The sequence below is a fragment of the Tachyglossus aculeatus genome, chromosome 21 (assembly GCF_015852505.1).
Source record: "Tachyglossus aculeatus isolate mTacAcu1 chromosome 21, mTacAcu1.pri, whole genome shotgun sequence".
NCBI classification, from domain to species: domain Eukaryota; kingdom Metazoa; phylum Chordata; class Mammalia; order Monotremata; family Tachyglossidae; genus Tachyglossus; species Tachyglossus aculeatus.
The window spans coordinates 34,211,757-34,235,921 of NC_052086.1; the positions used below are offsets into that span (position 1 = coordinate 34,211,757).

The window sequence follows — 24,165 nt, forward strand, 5'->3', positions numbered from 1 at the left end:
GAGTAGCAGCAGAGCCAGTACCCCGTACAGTTTGGGGCAGTAAAGAACACAATCTCCTCATGGCCTGCTGCTGCTTCTGGCTCCAGCGAAGGGAGAGAGAGCTCCCTTCCTCTGTCCTTAATCAATGGCAGATGGGCTGCCACCACAGCAGGCCTTCCAGGCGCCCCGGGGTTCCCAAACCGCTCAATCTCTTTAATTCACTGTCCCAATACAATAAACAGGAAACTGCCTTTACCAAAAATAGTTTATTGCACAAAACTTTGAAGGAATTCCTATGCACACTTGAACCTCTTTAACATGCTTTTAAAGGTAATCGTTGTATACGGATGACTTTTTCCTCAAATTATCTACTCAAAAGAGAAGTCAAGAAATGAAGAATTAGCTTTTTTTATGAAGAACATTTGATTTGACAGTAACTAAAAATGCATGTAAAACAGTTTTTGTTGTTGTTTTTAATATTCAGGATAACTGCACTCCCAGAAACCTGTGCAAATAAGATTTGGGCAAAACACGCTAACTTAGATAGCCCTTTCAGCAATGGGTGATTCTTTTTTCTGAGACTTTGCCCACACTGCATAAAGCAGCAGAGTTAATTTGATGCTTGAAAACCAGCAAACCAAAAAAAAATTATAATAATCCACTTTAGGATATAAATTACTTACGTGGATTGCCCATCTTCATGTTTCAAGTGAACTGGATTACTGCTAGGCCCCATATCCCATAGGGCTTTTGAGACTAGAGGCCTAGAACCTGGTTTTTTTTGTTTTGTGTTTTAATTATTGGATTTGCAGGTTAACTTCAGCTGCCCAAAAGACTGTTTTGGGCTTAGACCGACACCACTTCAGGACGCAGTGCCAAACTGTCAGTACCTTTCACAGTCACCCCTGGGGTTGCACTCTCAGGAGGCCCAGATTAAATTTGGATCCAGATCTGAATCTACCAAGCTAATGAGCACTGTGCTCCTCAAGAAAAGGTTAAATGGGCTGGCAGCAGCCTCCAAGGGAAGAACATCATCTCTACGATCACCGCATTTATTTCTCTGATGTGAACTACAGAAAGGGTAGCGTTTGATAACCCGGGCACAAAATGTTTCCAGCCTGGAAGACGGGAACAATTTAATGGAGTTCTGGGGGCTTTTCTTCAATGAAAGAACACCCCATACAGGTAACATCTGCACTCACACAGATATTCTGTCACTGAGTATTTTTAAGGGAATCTTGTTGTGTTGACTGCATTTTTTTTTTTAAGCGTGGTCTTGCAGAAACCCTGCTAATCGCTAACTTTCTTCACTAGAACCTGGCCGGGGAGGTAGCTGAAGTGTCAGAAAAACAGCAGAGGAAGTACAGTTGTTTGAAGGGAACACGAAATCCTCGCAGAAACCAAAGTTGGCTACCTTTAGTATTATTAAGAGTTAAAGGGATAGCTGTTTGCCCTTGCTATCCTGTTTGCTCTTGCTATCCCCTTCCTGGGAAATTCTGAGGACAGTTCTGATAGAGGACTCAGATTTAATCCTTCAGCCTGGAAGGTCTTCACTTCCAGGTCAAGACTGTGAAAAGCCTAGGTGTCCAGTGGCGGTGAGGGGAAGAGGGGAAAGCAAGGGAATGCCTTGGGACACTCAATGACACTCCCATGGGGAAGGGAAAGGATGGATGAGGTTTACAGAACAAAAGGACATATAAAGTGCTGAAGAGTGTCAGCAGTGAAGTGTCCAAGCCCCAGTAGCAGGGGCTGCCAGCATAAATAAGGAGAGTGGAAGGAATCCATTTGCACGTAAACACACTCACAGCTTGTCAACACAAGTCTATCCTTTTCTAAGGGGAAAAATGTGCATTTCTGACTACTTGTCTGGAGGCATCTTCTTAAGCAAACTAGTGAGAAAGTAGCACTGCAGCGCTGGGACAGATGTGTAACTGATTGCAAATGAAAAGGAAGAGGCAGGCTAATACCTTCTGAAGAACCAAGGCAAACTCCACTCTTGGCTTCTCTAAGCCAGAGGTGAACAGTTTGATCTGTACAACTGCTTCAAACTTACAAGGGATGCTTACCTGTTCATAATGTATTTTTCAAGTATAAAAGCAAGATTAACCCTGCACAAATGTTTCATTTGAAAACCTCAACACTTAATGGGTGTTTTGGTTTTTTTTTTTTTTGGACTAAACCTATGACTCTAATATTGTTCTAACTTTACTTACAGCATGGTATATTTTTTCCCCCGTTTACAACAAAGTGTATGAGACAGCCTTAAGGATATGGATAACAGATGATTCTGCACCGGTTTCTCCATTGAGACCTCCACAGAATTGAAACACTCACTATATCGGGGCAGCTCAGGAAACCTTCCGAACTTCATTTTCAGGCAAGCAAAGCTGTGGAATTGGCATCTAACAGCCACAGCAGCTCATCCTTCTTTCCTCAACCTTGCAAACACACAGCCTCTCAATCATTAACTTTAATAAATACGAGTCTTTAAACTTTCCTGTAAAAAAAAAAACAATCAAAAAAGACACAAAACCTAAAAGCTCCTCTCGCTTCATTTTCAACAGTGTTTAAGAAAAAAAATTAGGCAAACAGAACATTAACGAAAGAAGAACCTCATCCCCCGGTGACGCCTGAACTTTAAAATGGAGGCACTTCAGTTCTTTGTACAATGACAAAGAGAACACACCCTGGAGACCAATCTACTTTCCTTGGCAACCTTACCACCTAACAAAAATTGGATGCTATTAAGACAATACAACATTAAGGAAAACAAACATTTTGGTTGATAAAGCAATCAACTGTAGTAACCATTCCTTCTAACAGTGTTTTCTCAATGAATTAATGAGCCCCATTACCATGTACTGAATCTTAAATGCAGGAAGTTTAGATTTGCTGTTCCACACTGGATTCAAAGTATAGGCCAAGCAAAAAGTATTCTTTCGTTTTAATGACTTTTAAAGGAAGGCGAGGACCAAATTTCTGTGCTGTTGGAAGGGAGGAAGGCTGAAGAGGACCAGGGTGCTCTAGCTAGCTCGGGGTAGCAGTCTATTTCTGGACAAAGCCCACAGGACTGGAATGCCAGGGCCCTGTTTGTACATAGTGTACATCGCTACTAGGAGCGGTCTGAAAACTACATGGAAAATGAGAAGGGAGAGAAGATCACAAAAAAATTAAAATCGCCTATCTTCAGAGACACATACTTGGTCTTCGAAAGGTATGGTCAGTAAAATAGTGACACTCCTAAAACCTTTCCTTTTGGGATTAGCTTTCTTAAATATTTACTATGTACAATATTTCCCGCCAGCAAATAAACAAGGCAACGAGAGGAAAGTAATAGAAAGACAAACCAGATCATTCTTAAATTACATAAGCAAATATATATATGTATATAGAAAAGTTCTCAAATTAGATGATTTTTTATATACACACCCTGTAGTAGGATGACTATATTCAAAATGAACAAAACAAAGGTGCAAAATAAGGTGTTTTTGTCTCAGCAGTGAATTAAAGGTCCCCACTAACCTGACAGGAAAGTGAGAAACTGGAAAACCATTTAGTCACCTGGCTAGCTGTGGCCACACGGAGATTCTTGGCCCATACTTATCTCCGATAACTTCCTAAATAGCATATACCCCCAAAGGGCAATGGTTAGCATTATGTAGATTGGACAAAGCCTTCCTCAAAATCCTCCCCCCACCTCGCCCTTCACCCTCAGATCCCAACCAAGATTGGCAAGGAGGGGAAGGAGAGTTTCAAAGGCAGCAACATTAAGCGGGGTCAAATCAAGGAGGAATTTGCTACTCCCTTGGTACTGTTATCGTTAAAAGGCAAAAGGCAAAACTAGGATCTTTGAGGAAAAAAATAATACAGCACCTACCCACCTAAACATAGTGACAAAATACTACTCCTTTCCACCCTTTAAAGACTTAGGAAGATGGACGACAGCCGCAGAGGTCACTGTTCTGCTATCTCCTTATCCCCAGCGCCGTCTCTGTCCACCCTGGAATCTTCCTGCTCTCCAGGAGTTGCAGGGGAGCAAGTAGCAGCGACGTCCATTAACTGGCCCTCGAGCAAAGTCCACGAAGACATGGATTCGTGAACCGTGATGGTGTGCTCTTCCAACTGCCGTTGAAGACTATCCATTTCTTGCCTTTGGAGCAAGGAGAAAATGCTATATTAGTGGAGGGAGAAGCCAAGAGCTCCTTAACGCGAGGAGCGACATTTTCCTAGGAGAGCGTTTCTAGACATGGGGATCTGACAGCCCAACTCTCAGGTGGAGCGCTGAGGGGGGAAGGCCCAGTGGACAGGCAGGTGTTGGGCTCTGCTGCTCTTGGTCCTACTTCAGGAGCGTTTCTAATGAGAGCCGTAGTTTAAGGATGCCTGCCTTTCTCTGCCAGCCACAGGAAGCAGCGTGGTTCAGTGGAAAGAGCACAGGCTTTGGAGTCAGAGGTCATGGGTTCAAATTCCGGCTCAGCCAAATGTCAGCTGGGTGACTTTGGGCAAGTCACTTCACTTCTCTGGGCCTCAGTTCCCTCATCTGTAAAATGAGGATTAAGACTGTGAGCCCCCCGTGGGACAACCTGATCACCTTGTAACCTCCCCAGCTCTTAGAACAGTGCTTTGCACATAGTAAGCACTTAATAAACGCCATCACTACTATTATTAGAACAGTGCTTTGCATATAGTAAGCACTTAATAAACGCTATCATTATTATTACTAGGAACGTTGATAGACCTTAGGCAGCTTGGGTGGAAACGAGGCCCGTAGTGAAGCACCCCAAAACCTCTGAGTCACTGATTTAGGGAAAGAAGGGAGGGCACTGGCCTATCTAATCTTGGTTGAGACTGAAAGTGAGAATTCTCTGCTCTGCAAAATGTGGGCAAACTGATCATTCCGCTGGCCTCTTTAAAGTTCAAACCACGCTTTCCATAGAACAGGGTCATACTTGAGTTGCCGGAGACAGCTGTTGAGGTTTTTTAAAGGCTCCTTGCTGACAGCAGTGGGTGGCTTCAGGAGTTCCTCCAGGAGTGAAGCTGGGACAGGGCAGTCTGGAACCTTCACTGGAGTCACCGGATTGGAAGAATTGGTCTCACTCTTCAGGTCCTTCCTCTGTTGCAAAGCACACACGGCTGTCACGAATCTATCACAGCACAAGCTTCATAAAGACAGGGATGGGGTGGAGCCGAGGAAACCCAAACTGCCTGCGTGTCAAGCCGTTCCCCTGGCATGTGACCAGACGGCCTACAAAGCATCATTGGAGATTCTGAGCTGCGATGGGCACAGTTCTGAGGGAAAAGGCAGTGACATAAACTGGATCTTTTACAGACCCTCTCCCACACAGGCAAAAGCATTTCCACTGTGAGCCCACAACTCTGACACTTCAAGCTGTTACCTAACAGCACGGTGCAGTGGATAGAGCCTGGACGTGGGAGTTGGAAGGTCTAGGGTTCTAATCCTGGCTCTGCCAGTTGTCTGCTGTGGGACCTTGAGCAAGCCACTTAACCTCTCTGTGCCTCAGATCCCTCAGCTGTAAGTGGGGATTCAGACTGTGAACCCCAAGTGGGACAACCTGATTACTCTGTATCTCCCAGTGCTTAGAACAGTGCTTGGCACATAGTAAGCACTTAATACCATTATTATTAGTAGTAGTAGATTGTAAGCTCCTTGTGGGCAGGGAACGAGTCTACCAACTCTGCTGTAATGTACTCTCCCAAGTGCCAGGTATAGTGCTCTGCATGCAGTAAGCACTCAATAAATACCAGGATTGACAGATACATTCAGGCTTCCCAGACTGAGCCCCTTCCTTCCTCTCCCCCTCGTCCCCCTCTCCTTCCCCCCATCTTACCTCCTTCCCTTCCCCACAGCACCTGTATATATGTATATATGGTTGTACATATTTATTACTCTATTTATTTATTTATTTATCTTGTACATCTATCCTATTTATTTTATTTTGTTGGTATGTTTGGTTCTGTTCTCTGTCTCCCCCTTTTAGACTGTGAGCCCACTGTTGGGTAGGGACTGTCTCTATGTGTTGCCAATTTGTACTTCCCAAGCGCTTAGTACAGTGCTCTGCACATAGTAAGCGCTCAATAAATACGATTGATTGATTGATTCAGGCTCAATAATTTTAGCATTCCTATTATATTTCATCTGGGACAGATCCATTGAACACCAATCCATTTTACTCCTGAGCTCCGTGCTATATATTGTGGCCTTTATTCATATATTTTGGAAGATGAGTCTACTCATTTCTAGCTATTTCCCCCTTGCTCCCTGATATAATGCAGTAATAAATGCAGAGTAGCAGTGCAAAACAGGAAAAAAAACAAATACACAATTCTGCTGGAAAAAAGCAGCACTGATAAAATAATAATAGATGGTATTTGTTAAGTGCTTACTATGTGCCGAGCACTGTTCTAAATGTTTAATGTGTTCTCTCATCACAAGTCCACTCACTAATTTTCTTTAATAGAGGAGAGAAAAGTCATGTTAAAATTCTACGTATTTTCCAGTTAGCCTAAATAGGGATTTTTCAAAATGGTGGACTACCTTCTTCATTTTTCCATGTTTCAGGTCCAGCTTCAGCTGCTGGTTCTGCTGCAGAAGAGTCTTCATGCTGTTTTTCAGTTCTGTCACTTTTGCCTGGAGCATGAACTTGTCTTTCTGAGTCATTGACAGACCCTTCTGCACCATCTCCAACTCAGTTTTGAGATCCTTAAGACAGAAGAAAAATCACTCAGTGTGCTACAGTACTATCCTCAAAACAGGATCTATTGCAACTGTGATCAATGTAGCTTTCCCTATTCCTGGGAACACCTTGGTTTCTCTGACATTGTCCTCTCCTGGTTCTTCTTCTGCATCTCAGACCACTCCTTCTCAGTCTCTTTTGCTGGCTCTTCCTTTCACCCCCCGGGGGCAGGGAGAGGCCTAAGGCTCCTACTATTCTCAATTTATACCCACTCCCAAGAGGAGAACACCCACCCTCACGGCTTCTACCACCACCTCAGCTCGGATGACTCCCAAATCCACAGCCCTGACCTGTCTATTTTGCCATCTCACATCTCCGCCTGCCTACAGGATATCTCTACATTGAGGGCTCCCTAGCATTCAACCTCAACAGTACCAAAACTGAGCTCCTCACATTGCCTTCCAAATCCTTTCCCCATCCTAACTCTTCCCCTCCTCCCAACCTCTCAAGTCCACAAACTAGGCATGATCTCTGACTCTTTGCTCTTTTTCAACCTCCATAATCAGCCGGTCACCAAATCCTGCCAGTTCTTTCTTCACATCTCCAGAATTCGCCCCTCCCTCTCCATCTAAACAGCCAGCAAACTGGTCCCAGAACTCCACAATCTAGTTCCACTTCAGCATTTCCACATCACCTACACATTGGGTAGTCACTTGTCCCTCCTCCCTGGTAGCACTTCAGCGTGCAACTTGAAATTCTGTTGCTTTTCCTTTTTGTATTACATTTTAGAGTCTGTTTCCCTGATTGTATTGTAAGCTCATTAAGGGCAGGGATCATGTCTATGAACTCTACTGTACTCTCCCAAGCGACCAGTCAGTAAAGTGTTCTGTATACACTACGTGCTGCAACACTACTGAATGACTAACACTTCGCCTGAAAAGGTTTTCAAAATTGGATGGTCAAGCACATTTGGATCTGCTGCAAAACACTAAAAACGGCTGCCATGAATTACCATGAAATAAGAATATTTAGTTCTTCCACAGGTTAAAACCATGAGTGAGGCAAATAAATCTCAGGTGCAGCATATGTTCCTTCCCTTGGTCTGTGTCAGAACCTGCTGCCAAAGCCACGGATACCACCACTGATACGAGAAGTGCTCGCCAGCCTGTTCCTTGTCAGGACCTCATTTGCAAACTTGATGGTTGTACATATTTATTACTCTATTTATTTATTTATTTTACTTGTACATTTCTATCCTATTTATTTTATTTTGTTGGTATGTTTGGTTCTGTTCTCTGTCTCCCCCTTTAAGACTGTGAGCGACTGTCTCTATGTGTTGCCAATTTGTACTTCCCAAGCGCTTAGTACAGTGCTCTGCACATAGTAAGCGCTCAATAAATACGATTGATTGATTGACTGATTGATTGATGGCAGCCTCCTTCCCTTTCAGAGGGGGGTGGGCCGATCTTGTGTGCCCAGAGTCACCTGTGGCGGCCGGTCCCTGCCCCTTCAGCCCTCCAGCCCAAAACGCAGGCCAATGCTTACACCGAGCAGGCCCTCGTTCCTGGTGGTGGGCAAATAGAAGTGGGCTGGTTGGGCAGGACAATGCAGACAAAGAGGTCAGAAATATCTACCTGGGGAAAACAGCCCCCTTCCAAACCTGAAAAGTGGGGAGGGGGCCAGGAACTAAGGTGGAGTTAGTTTTATCTTGAGGTCCAACACCTCGAGGAAGAGCCCCTCCCTTCCCGGAAATCAAGAATGGGGCAAGGGAGAGAACAAGAGAGGCTAATGCTGGGTAGGGAGGCCCTGGGGGCCAAAGTCTCCCAGGGGTATCCCTCTCCCGGCTGCAGGCCGGCAGTAGCCCACCAGATCAGTTCCCGGGCATCCACGCGGCCCACCGGGTAGCCCACCAGCCCCTCCCCTCCCTCACTGGGTCAGGCCAGGCCCCGCCACATACCTGCAATACCAGCTGCATTCCTTCTAGCTCTTTTTGACTACGCTGTTCGGTCAGGTCCAGCTGTTGCTTTAAGGTTTGGATGTCTCTCTCTTTCTGTTCAACCTCCCACTTGAGATCTTCAACCTAAATAAATACAGCGAGAAAGAGAGCCGCCGCACATACAGGGAAAGAATCCAGGGGTGGCTTCTTCGGCATAAAGGATGAGAAGTAATAGTAGTAATAATAATAACTGAGGTATTTGTAAAGTGCTAACTCTGGCCAGGCACTGTACTAAGCGCTGGGGTGGATACAAGTAAGTCAGATTGGACAGTTTCTGTCCCACATGGGGCTCACATCCAAGCGTGTCTCAGTGGAAAGAGCACGGGCTCGGGAGTCAGGTCATGGGTTCTAATTCCGGCTCCGCCACCTGTCAGCTGTGTGGCACTTCACTTCTCTGTGCCTCAGTTACCTCATCTGTAAAATGGGGATTAATTTTGTGAGCCCCATGTGGGACAACCTGACTACCTTGTATCCCCCCCCCAGTGCTTAGAACAGTGCTTGGCACATAGTAAGTCCTTAACAAGTGCCATTATTATTATTATTATTATTATTAATCCCCATTTTACAGATGACGTAACTGAGACAGAGAAGTGGTGGAAAGAGTACAGGCCTGGGAGTCGGGAGATCCGGGTTCTAGTCATAGCTCTGCCATTTGCCTGCTGGGTGACCTTGATCCAGTCATGCAACTTCTCAACGTCTCAGTTTCCTCAACCGGAAAATGGGAATTCAATCCCCGTTCTCCCTCCCCCCTTGGACTGGGGCCCCTTCTTGAGATAGGGACTGCATCTGATCAACTCTACTCTATCTACCCCAAAGATGAGCACAGTGCTTGCTATGTAGCAGGTCTTTAATATCACAATTAATTCTACATTTAATGCAGATCAATGAATGAAAATGAGAAGAAAGCCTTAAATGCCACCTTCCTTGACAATAAATGTTAATCAGACCACCCGATAAGATACGTGTGAATCAGAAGCCTCCTGTTTGAGTCCTGTAGCCTCGTATTTTTTACCTCTTGGTTGCCAACAGGTTGCTTGCTGAGCTGCTCCTCCAGTTGCTGCTGCAGAAGCTGAAGTTGAGCCCGAGTTTCCGCCAGCTCCTGCTGAAACCGAGACACTTCTTGGGCTTGTTTTCCATCCTGAACCCTGCAACACGAAGACCAAAATGACTTCACTCTGTTTTCTCTCTCTGGCTAAAACCCAGTAGGAACTGCTAATGAGCCGCAATCTGGAAGCGAGACGAGACGGATTATTTACCGAAGGCGATGGCGGCCCACAGTAACCCGTGTCTAATAAAATCAGCAGAGCGGCCCAGCCGGGTAGACGCTCCATCTGTGCTCACAGCAGGGTTTAGGCTAGAAACTGGGACTTTACTGCGACTGACACTCTTGGGTATAGTTAGGCTTTTAGGGGGGCTCTGGCCAATTACGCTGATGATCTACTTAAGAAGACATAGACCGATAACCAGAGGAGGGGCTGGCAGTAGAGGCTGCCATTCTAATGCTCTTCCTGTTCTGTTTTGTAGAAGAATCATCTCAACTGCAGGGCTGAAGAAAACATTAGTGGTCCCTCAGATGGAACTACTGGGCATGAGGGATTTTTCCTCTCTTGGAACACTCTTTCAAAACTTCATCACCAGGCCCACGCTCAGAACTTTACCTTTTAATAATATCATAAACCAGTGAAATTCCAACAGGAGCCAACGGAATTGCCAACAACCTCCAATCGGATTCCCAATTAATTTACTGTAGAGGGTTGGTCATGCACTGTCTCTAAGCTGCCATACTCTTTGGGTTGAGAATGGGGTCATCAAGATTCCCGCTCAGAGCTGCTGAATTTTCCTTTCCCTCTCACAGCTGGTAACACAAGGACGGGGGAAGCAAAGTGCCCCAATCCACCAGCATTCGGGGAGCTTATTCTGCATTTCAAGTCCCACAGAGCTGGCTGATATCTGCCAAGGGTGGACTGAGCAAGTGTCAGTGCAGATTTGGAACTGCCTCAACTTCACTAAACAGAGCTTCTTTCTGACAGAGGGCTGTACAGAACAGCTGTCTGGATGTTACCGGGGCCTTAGGGACTCTCTAAGAAAACCTTCATTTCCTGCTAAGGAACTGGGCTGCAGACTCCTCAATCCTGGAACACTTACTGCAATTTGTCCACTTCGGCTTGCAGCGTTTGGACCAGCTGCTCTTTGGCTAGTAGCTCCTTCTTCACCTCGCTGAGTTCCAGGGAAGCTGCTGTGAAATGGCGACGGTTGTGTCCTGCATCCGCCTTGGCTGCTGCCACCTGAAGAAAGGGCAGAAGGCGTAAGGCTAACTCCACCGCGACTATCCGGGGGTGAAGGTCCTCCCTGAATCCCTTTCCCATCATAATGGAAAGGTGAACAAACAATTAATAGCCTCAGCTAAATAAGGGCTCTTCATTTCTGGTGGAGAGGGACGCTCACTTACCTCATCTGTAAAATGGAGAAATGATCCCTGATCTCTCTCCCTCAGACTGTGAGTCTGGTGAGCAGATGTGGATTGTGTCTCTGGTACCTACCTTGGCTCTCAGCACAGTGCCTGACATATATGAGTGCTTAATAATTATTATTTTATTCTCCAACTGTCTTTCTGATTTGGAAGCAAGAAGATGTTTAATTTACCAAGAGTTGGGAGAGTTTGTTATTTAAGAGCTGTGCATCCCCATCATCTTCCATTAAATGGTAATTTTCTTGTGGGTAGGGATGGGCCACTTCTTGATTCTGTACTTCCCAAGGGTCTAGTACAGTGCATCGCACCAAATGGGTGCTCAACAAACACTCCTCCTCCTCAATGGAAACTGGTCACATACCTGTTCCTTAAGATTGTTCACTTTCCTCTTTTCCTTGTCTAGAGCCGCCTGTAAGGTCTGAATAAGTTTTTTCACCTGCTGATCCTCCTCCTCTTTGCGCTGGAGAACTGCCTGCACCTAAACCACATAACCGTAACAGAGATTAATGTGGCAGAGCAAGTGCTAGGAAGCTAACTGGAAACTATGCGGAATGAAAACTCTCCAGACGAGAGTGCATTACATTCTGTGGCAATGCCCAGGAAACTGGAATTCTAATAAAAACATCTGGCTTTTTTTAGGGAGCTTAAAGAGGCAGCATGGCCTCGTGAAAGCACCAGACTGGGAGGCAGGAGATGCAGGTTCTAATCCCGGCTCTGCCACTCACCTGCTGTATGTTCTTTCTCTCTGCCTCCATTTCCTCAGAGGTAAAATGGGGATGAACTGTTGTTCTCTCTTCCTCTTAGACCATGAGCCCCATGAGGGATAGGGCTGGCTTCGATCTGATTACTTTATTACTTATGCCAACACTGGGCACACTGGCAGTTAAGCGCTTACTACAGTGCTCTGCACATAGTAAGCACTCAATAAATGCGACAATGAATGAATGAATGTCTAGTACTATTATTATTACTACTAAGTTTCACAATGAAAATTAATGGTTGGCATCAAAATTTCACAGGGACAATGGTGTTCTCCCACCCTGCATTTTAGAGCTGCTGAAAGCAAAGGGGGAGAGAGAAGAGGAGGAACAGAGCAGCATGTTCTCTGGACAGTCTTAGGAGCCCCGAACAAACAACTCCCCTCCTCTCTGCCATGCTAGGGTGTTGGGAGAGGACTAGAGGCAGCAGGTTCTCAAGTCTGTTTCCGAGTCCCACGCAAGGATGGCTACCCATTAACAGCTTTTGCCAAATGAGGTCGTAGGAGCATGTGGCAAATTTTTCTCGCAAGTTACCGGAAAAATCCCTCGACTAATAAACCTTTAAGCCAGTGATTTGATTTAAGAGCTACCGGGATTCCAAGAGCAACCGCGAGACAGGAAAGGGCCTGGGATACCTGCAGGTTCAGTTGCACTAAATCTGCCTCTCTCTTGGCTAAAGCTGTTTCCAGGATGCTGTTGTGCTCCCGCAGGGCGGCGTTGGACTGCCCCAGCCCTGTCAGCTTCCCTCGTTCGTGCTCCAGGTCCAGAGCCAACTTCTTATTCAGCTCCTCGAGGCGTTTGATCTTCCTCCTGAAGCCTCTAGATTCCTGGAGCTAAAACCGGAGAATAAGAGTGGAAGAGGAATCGGGACAAAATTGTTCTTAGAGGCAAGCTGGTGCAAAATAGAGGGCAACAATTTCCACTACAGGCTGCCCCACTTTTCTCTTCAATGAGGCTCTTGTTTCCTCTCCAGTGTGGATGGGAGAAGCAGAGAAGAAACAGCATGGCCTGATGGAAAGGCCACAGGACTGGGAGTCGAGAGACCGGGTTCTAATCCTGCCTCTGCCTCTGGCCTAGTGTGGGGCCTTGGGCAAGTCACTTCACTTTTCTGTGCCTCAGTTTCCTCATCTGTACAATGGGAATTCAATACCTGTTCTCCCCCCAACCTCCTCAGATTAAGAGTCCCATGTGGGACAAGGACTGTGTCTTCTCTGTATTTAGTCCAGTGTTTGGTGCATAATAATAATCATAATGATGGTACTTGTTAAGCGCTTACCATGTGGCAAGCACTGTTCTAAGGCTGAAATGATGGTATTTGTTAAGCGCTTATTCATTTATTCATTTCATTGTGTTTATTGAGCATTTACTGTGTGCAGAGCACTGTACTAAGCTTACTATGTGCCAAGCACTGTTCTAAGCATTGGGAGTAGATACCAGGTTATCAGGTGGTCCCACGTGGGGCTCACAGTCTTAATCCCCATTTTACAGATGAGGTAACCGAGGCACAGAGAAGTTAAGTGTCTTGCTTAAAGTCACACACCTGACAAGTGGTGGAGCAGGTATTAGAACCCACGACCTCTGACTCCCAAGCCTGTGCTCTTTTCCACTAAATTAAAACCAGTTCCTTTAGGCCTTTGGGTACCTATCAATGCTCTGAACATAGCCAGTGCTTAATAAATACCATTGCTTGATTGAATATAGAATAAATGTATCGAGCCAAATGGGGGAAAACAGGCATGACTTTTCTTTGTTATTTTATTGAAATTTTTTTTCACTTTCCTTATTCCGCCCCCTCCCCGTCACTTTCTTATGACCTTTGATTTCTAGACTGTGAGCCCACTGTTGGGTGTTGCCAACTTGTACTTCCCAAGTGCTTAGTACAGTGCTCTGCACACAGTAAGCGCTCAATAAATGCGATTGATTATCAGCAAACCCTGCGATTACCATTGTTGTTGTTGTTGTTCTTATCAAGCATCCTCAATTCCCCCTTACTCAAAACTCCCCTCCCCCAAGATGGGCAGACAAATGAGGGGAGCACCCCTGCCATTTTCTGCAGGGTCAGGCTACACATCACCATGGCAGAGGCGGCAAGAAGGGAAAAGGGGAAGCAGCCAGGCCACCGTAACCATACCAACACTGCAAGGGTTGGGACTGCTCGATCAACCCTTTCTGCACTGATGGGGCCTGAGGACTATTCTTTCTTTTTCTTATGCTATTTGGTAAGCACTTACTATATGCCACACACCCTGTTCTAAGCCCTGGGGTAGATACAAGGTAATCAGGTTGGACACAGTCTGTGTCCCACGTGGGGCTTCACAGTCCTAATTCCCATTTTACAGATGAGGTAACAGGCACAGAGAAGTGAAGTGGCTTGCCCAAGGTCCCAGAGCAGGCAAGTGGCAGAGCTGGGTTTAGAACCCAGGTACTTCTGACGCCCAGGCCCGTGCTCTATCCACTAAGCCACACTGCTTCTATTTTTTGCTGTTTATCAGAACCTGATTAAAAGCACCAGCTAAATTCTTCATTCACAAGCACTTCGTGACTTCAATCCTAAAAAGGAAGGTGCTGGATAAAAACTTTTCAAGGCATCATTACCCAAACTGTGAAGTGGTAGAACTGGTGGCTAATACTGTGAAATGAATGACAAGACAAGAAATTACTGTTAGTCTCCCTGGCACACACTAAGTACTTAATGAATAGCACAATTATTAATATAATATCATTACTACGATTTCCTCACTAATAATAAAAAAACAATTAGAGTTGGTAAATACAAAAAACATTCCTCCCTAGAGACAGGATGACAGCACACTGGTATTTTCAAATACGGTCATTATCGTAGAGTAGTTGGAGGGCCTTGCAACTGTTGATCACTGAGAAAAGCCCAGGGAATTACCTCATCTTCTAGCTCAATCACTTTCTCCCGGTATTCCTCCAGCTCTTGACTGGTGAGGGAAATGATTTCTTGCAGTTCTTTCTCCAGTACCATCTTACTATGGCTGACTGCTTGCAGCTCCACCTCCAGAGCCTGAATTCTTTCCTGAAAACAGAGAATAAAGTCTTGCTCGGTTCATTCATCTTTAAACAGTCACATAATAGCACATGATGAAAAAAAAAAAACCTATTCTGTTTTGGCTATTCTTATGAAGGATCCAATCTGGTTTTGGTTTCACTTCCCAAAATGAAGATTTTATACACGACGAGAGTATAGATTTGTTAACAGCAAATCATGCCCTTCTATAATAGAAGGGTCTGAACTAAGAGAAGCAGTAACTGTAATCTCCCTCAATAGACTCTTGATTATTCTCATTTGACATGCCTCACTGCCTGCCCAACTACCTTGTGGGTTCTACATCCAAGGGATGGTTTTCGATTGCTCAGCTTTAGTGGAGAGAAGGGCAAGAGGTAAAGTATAAAGGGGTGGCCCAAGGAATAAATGTGGGTCCAATACAATATCTTTATCAGTGACCTGGACGAAGGAATTGAGAGCAGGCTCAGTTTAACAGAAGACATCGGGCGGGGTTGGTGACTCTGGTTACTTTCTTTTAAAGTAAACGTCCCTTAAAAACAGGATGAATTCAATAAGCACACCTGTCTGCTGTGTGACCTTCGGTGAGTCACTTCACTTCTCTGTACCTCAGTTTCTCATCTGTAAAATGAGGATTACTTCCCAAGCGCTTAGTACAGTGCTCTGCATACAGTAAGCGCTCAATAAATACGATTGATTGATCGATTGATTGATTAAATACCTGCACTCCCCCAAACAATGAGCCCCATGTGGGACAGGAGCTGTGTCCAAAATGATTATCTTGTATCTACTCCAATGCTTAAAATGGTTCTCATCATAGAGTATCTAGACTGTGAGCCCGTTGTTGGGTAGGGACCGTCTCTATATGTTGCCGATCTGTACTTCCCAAGTGCTTAGTACAGTGCTCTGCACATAGTAAACACTCAATAAATACGATTGAATGAATGAATAGTATGCAGTGAATACTACAATCATAATCATTAAAAATAATAGAAAAAAAGATGATTATAATGATGATGGAGAAACAATCAATGGTATTTACTGAGAGCTTACTATGTGCAGAGCTATGTACTATGTGCACTGTACTAAGCGCTTTGGAGAGTTCATACAAGAAAATTAGGAGACACGCTCCCTGCTCAAACTGAGCTTACAGTCTAGAGGGGGAGATGGACATTAATATGAATCAGTAATTTATAATTTGTAAATTTACAAATATGTCCATAAGTGCCGTGGGGTGAATATCAAATAGCTAAAGATCACAGATCCAAACACACAGATGACACAGAAGGAAAAGTGAACTGGGGAAAAAAGATTTTAATCATGGAAGGCCTCTTGGAGGAGGTGTGGCTTTAATAATGCTTTGTAGTAGGAGAGAGTTGGGGTCTGGTGTATTTGGACAGGGAGGGAGTTTCAGGTTATAACAAACCAGAAAAAGAGTAGATGAGCTAAACTATTCTCAAAGCACAAGCTTTGGAGATGCACCCACTTCTCTAAAGCCCCTCTCATATCTCCATGTGATAACTGACTGGAGAGGTGACAGGACAACAAATATTTGTCCTTCAGTAAACTTGAGGCAAAAAAATATGTCCACAAATGTAACACTGGCAAAGAGCTGTTAAGCATAAATCCAGAGGTCACAGTGGTCTTCACACTGAACGTACCCAACAGTGTATTGTTCAACTGCATAAGAATTTGACATTGCTGAGTTGTGATACTTCTGTAATACAAAGCATTGAGAAGGCCCTGTGCTGAAATGCACCATATTAGAAAAGGCTGTGCCCAATCTGATCATCTGATCAGGATATAGAAAAAAGCAATTAAAAACGGCTACAGGTCTGGAAAGCAGGTTCTAGGTGGCCAAGTTACAGGAACTGGGGTTTACTAGAGATGGAGGCTGACTGACTTAAGTACAGTCAATTCTCTTATAACACAGGGATTACGTTCTTGACTAAACTCATGGTATAATATTCGGGCCTTGACTGAATGTGCATGCAAACAATATATGCATTCCAGCAAAACAGATACGTGTGGTTGGAATAACATTTCCTAATTCCCTAACAGCATTCTACCCAGAATGCAAAGTGAAAACATGTTCCATGGGGACATGCGGGAAGCAGCGTGGCTCAGTGGAAAGAGCCCGGGCTTTGGAGTCAGAGGTCATGGGTTCTAATCCTGGCTCCACCACTTGTCAGCTGTGTGACTTTGGGCAAGTCACTTAACTTCTCTGGGCCTCAGTTCCCTCATCTGTAAAATGGGGGTGAAGACTGAGCCCCACGTGGGACAACCTGATTACCCTGCGCTTAGAACAGTGCTTTGCACATAGTAAGTGCTTAACAAATACCATCATTATCATTATTATTATTATTACTATGGGAAAACTGGCTATGGATCCAGCATTATTACAGGGAGGTTACTGGCAAAGACAGTTGTTTTCCCTGTCCAAGGAGGAATAAACCCAAATTACAATGGGGCGGGGGGTGCGGGGGAAGGGGGTCGGGGAAGGGGAAGAAATAACTTTCTAATCAGAAGATAACTGAACATTGTGGATTTTTTTGAGACACTCACTTCCCTTCTCTGTTCCTCAGTTTCCTCATGTATAAAACAGGGATAAAATACATTCATTCAATCGTATTTACTGAGTGCTTACTGGGTATAAAGTACTGTACTACTCAGACTAGACCACTATAATCCTTCTAAAAACACATTTGTTCTACAAATGCGTCTCTTCATACTTTGTATACAAAATTACCCACTTTTTTTCATAATTTTTGTAACCTTCAAGCAGGAGTGGCCACTGGAGGAGGGGGCAATTCTAGGTCAAATGAGTCAAGTCAACCATTAGAGGAAAAGGACATTAAAAACTACATCTCTTCTAGTGCACTCTCTGAAGTCCCACACTCAAAAATTAACTCCCCAGAGCCTGATTTTTCACCCTGGTGGGGACAGTCCTAAAGAGTTACCTCTCTCCACCTGTGTTATCAAGTTCCCACCCTTCTGCTTCTCCTCTGGTACACAACCATTACTGCTTACAGTTAAGTGGTAGAAAACAATCAATCTTATTTCTTCCTCAAAAACAGGTGGGCAATTATGTGAGGAGATGCAATACAACCGTTGATAGCTGTATTCAGAAATGTCAAAGTCCTGCACATACTCTTTCCCTTCTGCCTGTAGATCGCAAACTCCGCAAGCAGGGTTAGCGTCATTTTACCTATTGAGCCTAGTTCAGTGCTAAGTATATACTAGATAATAAATGTTAGTTGACTGGCATTCCACTATTTGGATGTGTAAGTCCATTATGAATATCAGGAGAGTTGTACTTCCCAAGTGCTTAATACAGTGCCCTGCACAAAGTAAGCGCTCAATAAATATGATTGAATGAATGAATGAAAATGAATACTAAGCACTTGGAAGAGTACAATAACAAGACACCTACAACGAGCTCACAGTCTAGATGGGAGACAGACATTAATATAAATAGATAAATGAATTACAGGTATATACATATATACACACACACACACACACACACACACACACACATATATATATACATAAATACTTGTTCTCTCTTTCCCTTAGGCTGTGAGCCCTGTAGGCAACAGAGACTGTATCAAATCTAATTATCTGGCATCTATCCCCTACTTAGCACACAGTAAATGTTTAAGAAATAGCATATAAATATTATGTGCTTAGAACATAGTAAGTGCTTAAAAAGTGCCATCATGTGTTACGTTAATGTCTGTCTGCCCTTCGAGACTGTAAGATTCCTGTGGGCAGGGAATGTGTCATTTTGTACTCTCCCAAGTGTTCAGTACAGTGCTCAATGAGTAAGCACTCAATATAAATGATCAACTGATTTAAAAGTTGCCAAGTAAACATATTATTGAAATGAATTACAACCTCTACTTAAATCCACAACACAGGGGAAAGTATTAAAAAAAAATCTGCTTTTTCAGAAAAGATCCCACATTCTATAATGAAGTTTCAGTATCTCCAAATGCATGACAGATTTATTAAATGATAAGACCTGTTATGGGCAGGGAACGTGTCTCCTAATTCTGCTGTATTGAACTCTCCCAAGCGCTTAGAACAGTGCTCTGAATATAGTATGCGCTCAATAAATGCATGTGATTGATTGATTAACTGAATGTAGAACTATTTGCTGATCCTGCTGACTTGTAAAGTACCAGTATAAAGGACTGCAGCAACAGAAAACCTAACCAGTTCAAGGGAAATCTTTACCCTTCAAGTTTCTGATTGTTTTCACCTTAGTCTAGCAGAATAATAATAATAATAATGATGGCATTTATTAAGCACTTACTATGTGCAAAGCACTGTTCTAAGCGCTGGGGAGGTTACAAGGTGATCAGGTTGTCCCACGGGGGGCTCATAGTCTTAATCCCCATTTTACAGATGAGGTAACTGAGGCACAGAGAAGTTAAGTGACTTGCCCACAGTCACACAGTGGCGGAGCAGGGATTTGAACTCATGAACTCTGACTCCAAAGCCCGTGCTCTTTCCACTGAGCCACACTGAGGCCTGATGATGCATTATCAAAGTGTTGCAAAAAAATTAAAAGAAAGAGGGCTAGAAAGTCATTACTTTGACACTGCCCCATCGTGAGCCTGGACCACCAACAGAGAATAGGAAGGGCCATTAGCTTACTTGGAGAGCTTGGTCACTTCCTCCATCGGTGATCTGGGCTCTGAGCTTGCTCAGTTCGGCTTCCGAAGATTCCTTGGCAGTGAGGGCTTCCTGCAGGCGCCGACTGAGTATGCCTACCGCGTTTTCGTAGGCTTTGTGCTTGGCTTTCATCTCTTTCTGGGCACTAGTCAAGCCTGACCCCAGGCGCTTCATCTTCTGCTTTTGTTCCGTAATAGCCCTAGAGCATGTGGAGGGGAGGAGGAAAGTCCAAAAGAGGAACGTTAGTCCTCACAGCCACCTCCAAAACGTGCTAATTGGCATTTTCTCTAGTTGAACCAGTTTTTCTTGATGAATGGAGGGAGAAAATAGACACTTTTTTCCCCACCAAAAAAAATCTTTAGAACAATAAGCCAAACATGGTTTGCAATTCAATTGCAGGCTGGTACAGGGAATGACTTGAACAGGTTTTCCAAGGTTTAAGGTTCTGAGTCAAAACCCCCTCTGTTTGGCATATCACTGCCTTGCAAATCACCAGACGTTATTTGTAATGATTTCTACTGCTTCTGATTTGATCTATTTTTAAGCCTCTCAGTGTAAGTCCAAACAATCAATAGCATTTATCAAGTGCTTAATGTGTGCACAACACTTGTATTAAGCGCTTGGGAGAATACGATACATTTGAGCTGGCAGACATCCCTGCCTACAAGCAGTTTACAGTCTTCAGGGGGAGACAGATATTAAAATAAATTACAGATATACATATGCAGATAAATTACAGAAAATAAATTACAGATATGGGAATAGGTCAATCTTCTGTGGGTTCACATTGCTTTTGCTTGTGCTAAAGGCCTCAAGGTTTTAGTCACAGAAAATGTGCCCATAAATGTTAGTTTGGTCCCCCAGTTAAAGGAAAGTACCCCTAGTCTGATGCCTTTGCCTCTGTGTTCTGTTTTTGATTTAACAGTTTGAGAATGTTGCCTTTCTGCCTCTTATCCAATTGCACACAAGTTGCATTATCAACCTCGATTTTCTCCAGCAGGCAAGAGTATGTTTATCCCTGCATGTGCTTTAAATTTCTGAGTCTATGCAATCTGTCAGCTACCGCTGACAAGAGAGACGAGAATATACTAAGAGACATACTTACTTTTTGGCTTCTAGCTGCATATGCTCTACTTGCTGTTTTAATACTTCATTCGCCTCAGTAAGAGATATCATTTGCTCTTTATCAAACTGCAGCGACTTTAGAAAAAGAAAAAGAATAAAAGACTGTGAAATGTGTAACAGTCACTCCTTGTACAACCAGCGACTGGTGTCTTGATTCAGTAGGAAAACGGAGCTACTTTGGAAAGTGTTAGCTAACGGTGGTGGACTTCACGATTCGTTCGGGATTTTAAAGAAAACAGTAACAGACATGCGCTTCTGGTCTTCATCACGAGATTGGCTAATGGGATGATTCAAGCGTAGCCTTCACAGCTTCCTCTTTAAAGACCAGAGAGGTCTACGGTGCTTAATATTGTAGAAATCTTAGGAAATGCTGTACAAAAACGATATTTGCATTCAAAAGCCCAAAGGCTCCAATACGATGTGAGGCCCTCTTCCCACCCCTGCCTCCGCCACCACAAGGTCAGAATGCTTAGAACAGTGCTTGGCACATAGTAAGCGCTTAACATATACCATTATTATTATTATTATTAGACAGAAGCTCATAACCACTTGGCCCAGGCACCCAGGCCATCAAGACTGCAGAAATCTTGGGGCATTGTGTGCACAGCCTGGCTCCTCTCTTCCCATCAGGAACTGCAAGAGTGGCTCCCTTCTCCCCATATTCACTCCCTGACAAGGGAAGAGGGTGAGCAGAAGTCTGCCTTCCCAACTTTTCAAATGTTGTCGCCAATGCAGCACTCTGTAACCAAGGCCTGCAAGCCTGGAGTGGTGAGGTACCCAGGGACTGTGCTCACCCCATCTCATTTGGTGTCGCTATTTTTATTGCTTTATTTAAACCGTTTTCATTGTGATTCCATTACATTAATCAGTCCTGTTACACACGTTGATTTCCCCTACTTGGATTGTGAGACCCTTGTTGACCAGGTCGGTGTCTTCATTTGCTCTTCTTGAATTTATCTCAACAGGGAGTAAGCAGGCATTTCTTAATAAATGTTAAGATTGTCAGTTCTCCCTTAACGCACGTTGCCACTCTGTGTTTTAGATAGAATGCTGTTGTGGAACTAAGGAATCTACTGACAAAGCAGGGTTCTTCAGGAAAGTGACCCCCCTCGCCCCCATTATGGGAGAACAATTAATAACAACCACCATAATTCAACTTCAAAACTCATGCCACCACAAGCCAAGTCCCATCATTCCCCAGACCTGTAGCTGTGTTTCCATTTCATCCCGTTCTTTCTGCACCACTTGGAGATGCCCTTCGAGATCTGTCATCTGCTGGTGAACCTGAGACAGCTGCTTCTGTAATCTTGAATGCTCCACTTCCACGGACTTCTTATCTCCTTGAAGTTGAATCAGCTCCTGCCTTAACATCTTTACTTCCGAGTCCAGCCTTTTCTTCGTTGCTTTTAGCTCACTGATCAGCTGGTCCTTGGAACTGGCATCTCTTCGGTAGGCTTCCACCATCACCTAATGGAACAAGTTGGTACACAGTGGAGAAACAGATTTTAAAACATTCCCATGCTAGTTTCAGCATTTCCCTCCACTCCAGCAGGGTATCAACTGACGTTTGACACCACTTTTATTAGCTCGTGGGGGCGATTATATAGCTGATTCATGTGAGTACTGGCTTACGGGATAGATAAGTGAGAATTTCCCACTTGACGTAGGGTAAATTCAACATTTTACCTTCTGTTGTAGGAACTGTTCCTTTACTTTCTGCGCCTGCTTCTTCAGGGTAGCACTTTCCTGTTGTAAGTTTTCCACCTAAGACAGGAACCGCAATGATACTGTTACATTGGCAACAAGCTAGTCTACTGTACTGATTCCTTATGGAAAGCCATGGGTCAGTGATTTGTGTTATCACTACTTAACAACTCCAACATAAAGGGCAATAGCAATAATGATAATATAGACATCTGAAAGAAACTGAAAGCTAGGGTTCAGTTAATAGATATGCTTAACACACTTAATCAGTTATCTCTTCTTTACTACTCTACTGTACAATATAAAGGGAAGTAGTGGGCCAGTGGAAAGAGCCTGAGCCTAGGAGTCAGAGAACCTGAGTTCTAATCCCAGCTCCACCATTTGTCTGCTGTGTGACCTGGGGCAAGTCACTTCTCTGCACCTAAATTATCTCATCTGCAAAATGGGGATTAGGACCGAGCCCCACGGGGAACATGAAATGTGTCCAACCTGATTATCTCGTATTTATCCAAATGCTTAGTACAATACCTAGGACAGAGTAAGCACTTAAATATCATTTAATAATACTAATAATAATGATAATGGCATTTGTTAAGCGCTTACTATATGCAAAGCACTGTTCTAAGCGCTGGGGAGGATACATGGTGATCAGGTTGTCCCACGTGGGGCTCACAGTCTTAATCGCCATTTTACAGATGAGGTAACTGAGGCACAGAGAAGTAAAGTGACTTGCCCAAGGTCACAGCTGACAACTGGTGAAGATGGGATTTGAACACATGACCTCTGACTCCCAAGCCCGTGCTCTTTCCATTGAGCCACGCTGCTTCAATAACAATAATGTGGCTAAAGTGCAAAACTAATAATGATTTTTAAACATATAAATATATATATATATAGTATATAGAGAGACATTATTCAAAAAAGAGATAGAACATCGACTGTTTGGCTCCTACGCCATTAATTTAATAATCTGAGCCAGCTCTCAATCGGTGGTATTTCAATCATTGGACTTTCCAGTCCTTGAGTGTTCCAAAGCATTCATTCATTCAATCGTATTTATTGAGTGCTTACTGTGTGCAGAGCACTGTACTAAGCGCTTGGGAAGTACAAGTTGGCAACATATAGACACGGTCCCTACCCAACAGTGGGCTCACAGTCTAGAAGCACACCCTTATATATTACGTTTTGCATCCAATAGTATTTATTGAGTGTTGTGTGCAGACACTGAATTAAGCACTTGAGAGTGTATATACTACAACAGAGTTGGTAGACATGATCCCTTTCCACAAGGAGTTTACAGTCTAAAGAGAAAGTTTTAGGAAGCCATCCAGTGCTCCCTGGACACGGACTGGCCCCTTCTTTTTGGTAAAGAGTGGAATGGAACGCTTGATGAATAGAATACAAGAAAACAGGAGAACTATTATTCATTCTCAAATTACTGGAAGATTTTGATTGCTTTTTTAAATTTCTGATTTACCAACCATCAAGAGAGATGGCAGATTGACCTCAGAGGCAAACCTAAGCTCCATGACTCAATGCAGAGTAACTGAGACATCACGGGAGTAAAACGCCTAGAGTTCCTCTGAATGAATAGCTATGTGATTGGATCTAATTCTCCTCTAAAGAAGTGTGCAGATTTCAGTAATCTTTCTTGCACTCAGTGCCCCAGCCTCAAGTTTTTGAAAGGAGATGCTAAAAAAGCTAAAAAATAAATATCAAATTTATTTTCT

At 43.9% G+C, this 24,165-nt stretch overlaps 1 protein-coding gene across 1 annotated transcript in view; it reads right to left on the minus strand.

The window, feature by feature from the left end:
* Nucleotides 1-230: 230 nt before the first annotated feature.
* Nucleotides 231-24,165, minus strand: part of GOLGA3 (golgin A3) — a 55,295-nt gene continuing 31,360 nt past the window's right edge. The window contains exons 12-24 of the mRNA XM_038762338.1: nt 22,418-22,495; nt 21,935-22,198; nt 20,712-20,806; nt 19,589-19,805; nt 14,792-14,935; nt 12,531-12,728; nt 11,499-11,615; nt 10,813-10,952; nt 9,680-9,812; nt 8,629-8,751; nt 6,533-6,697; nt 4,926-5,089; nt 231-4,129 (exon numbers count right to left, since the gene is read on the minus strand). Of these exons, the coding sequence (XP_038618266.1) occupies nt 3,934-4,129; nt 4,926-5,089; nt 6,533-6,697; nt 8,629-8,751; nt 9,680-9,812; nt 10,813-10,952; nt 11,499-11,615; nt 12,531-12,728; nt 14,792-14,935; nt 19,589-19,805; nt 20,712-20,806; nt 21,935-22,198; nt 22,418-22,495 (2,034 nt within the window). The 3' untranslated portion in view covers nt 231-3,933. The remainder of the gene's footprint in view (nt 4,130-4,925; nt 5,090-6,532; nt 6,698-8,628; nt 8,752-9,679; nt 9,813-10,812; nt 10,953-11,498; nt 11,616-12,530; nt 12,729-14,791; nt 14,936-19,588; nt 19,806-20,711; nt 20,807-21,934; nt 22,199-22,417; nt 22,496-24,165) is intronic.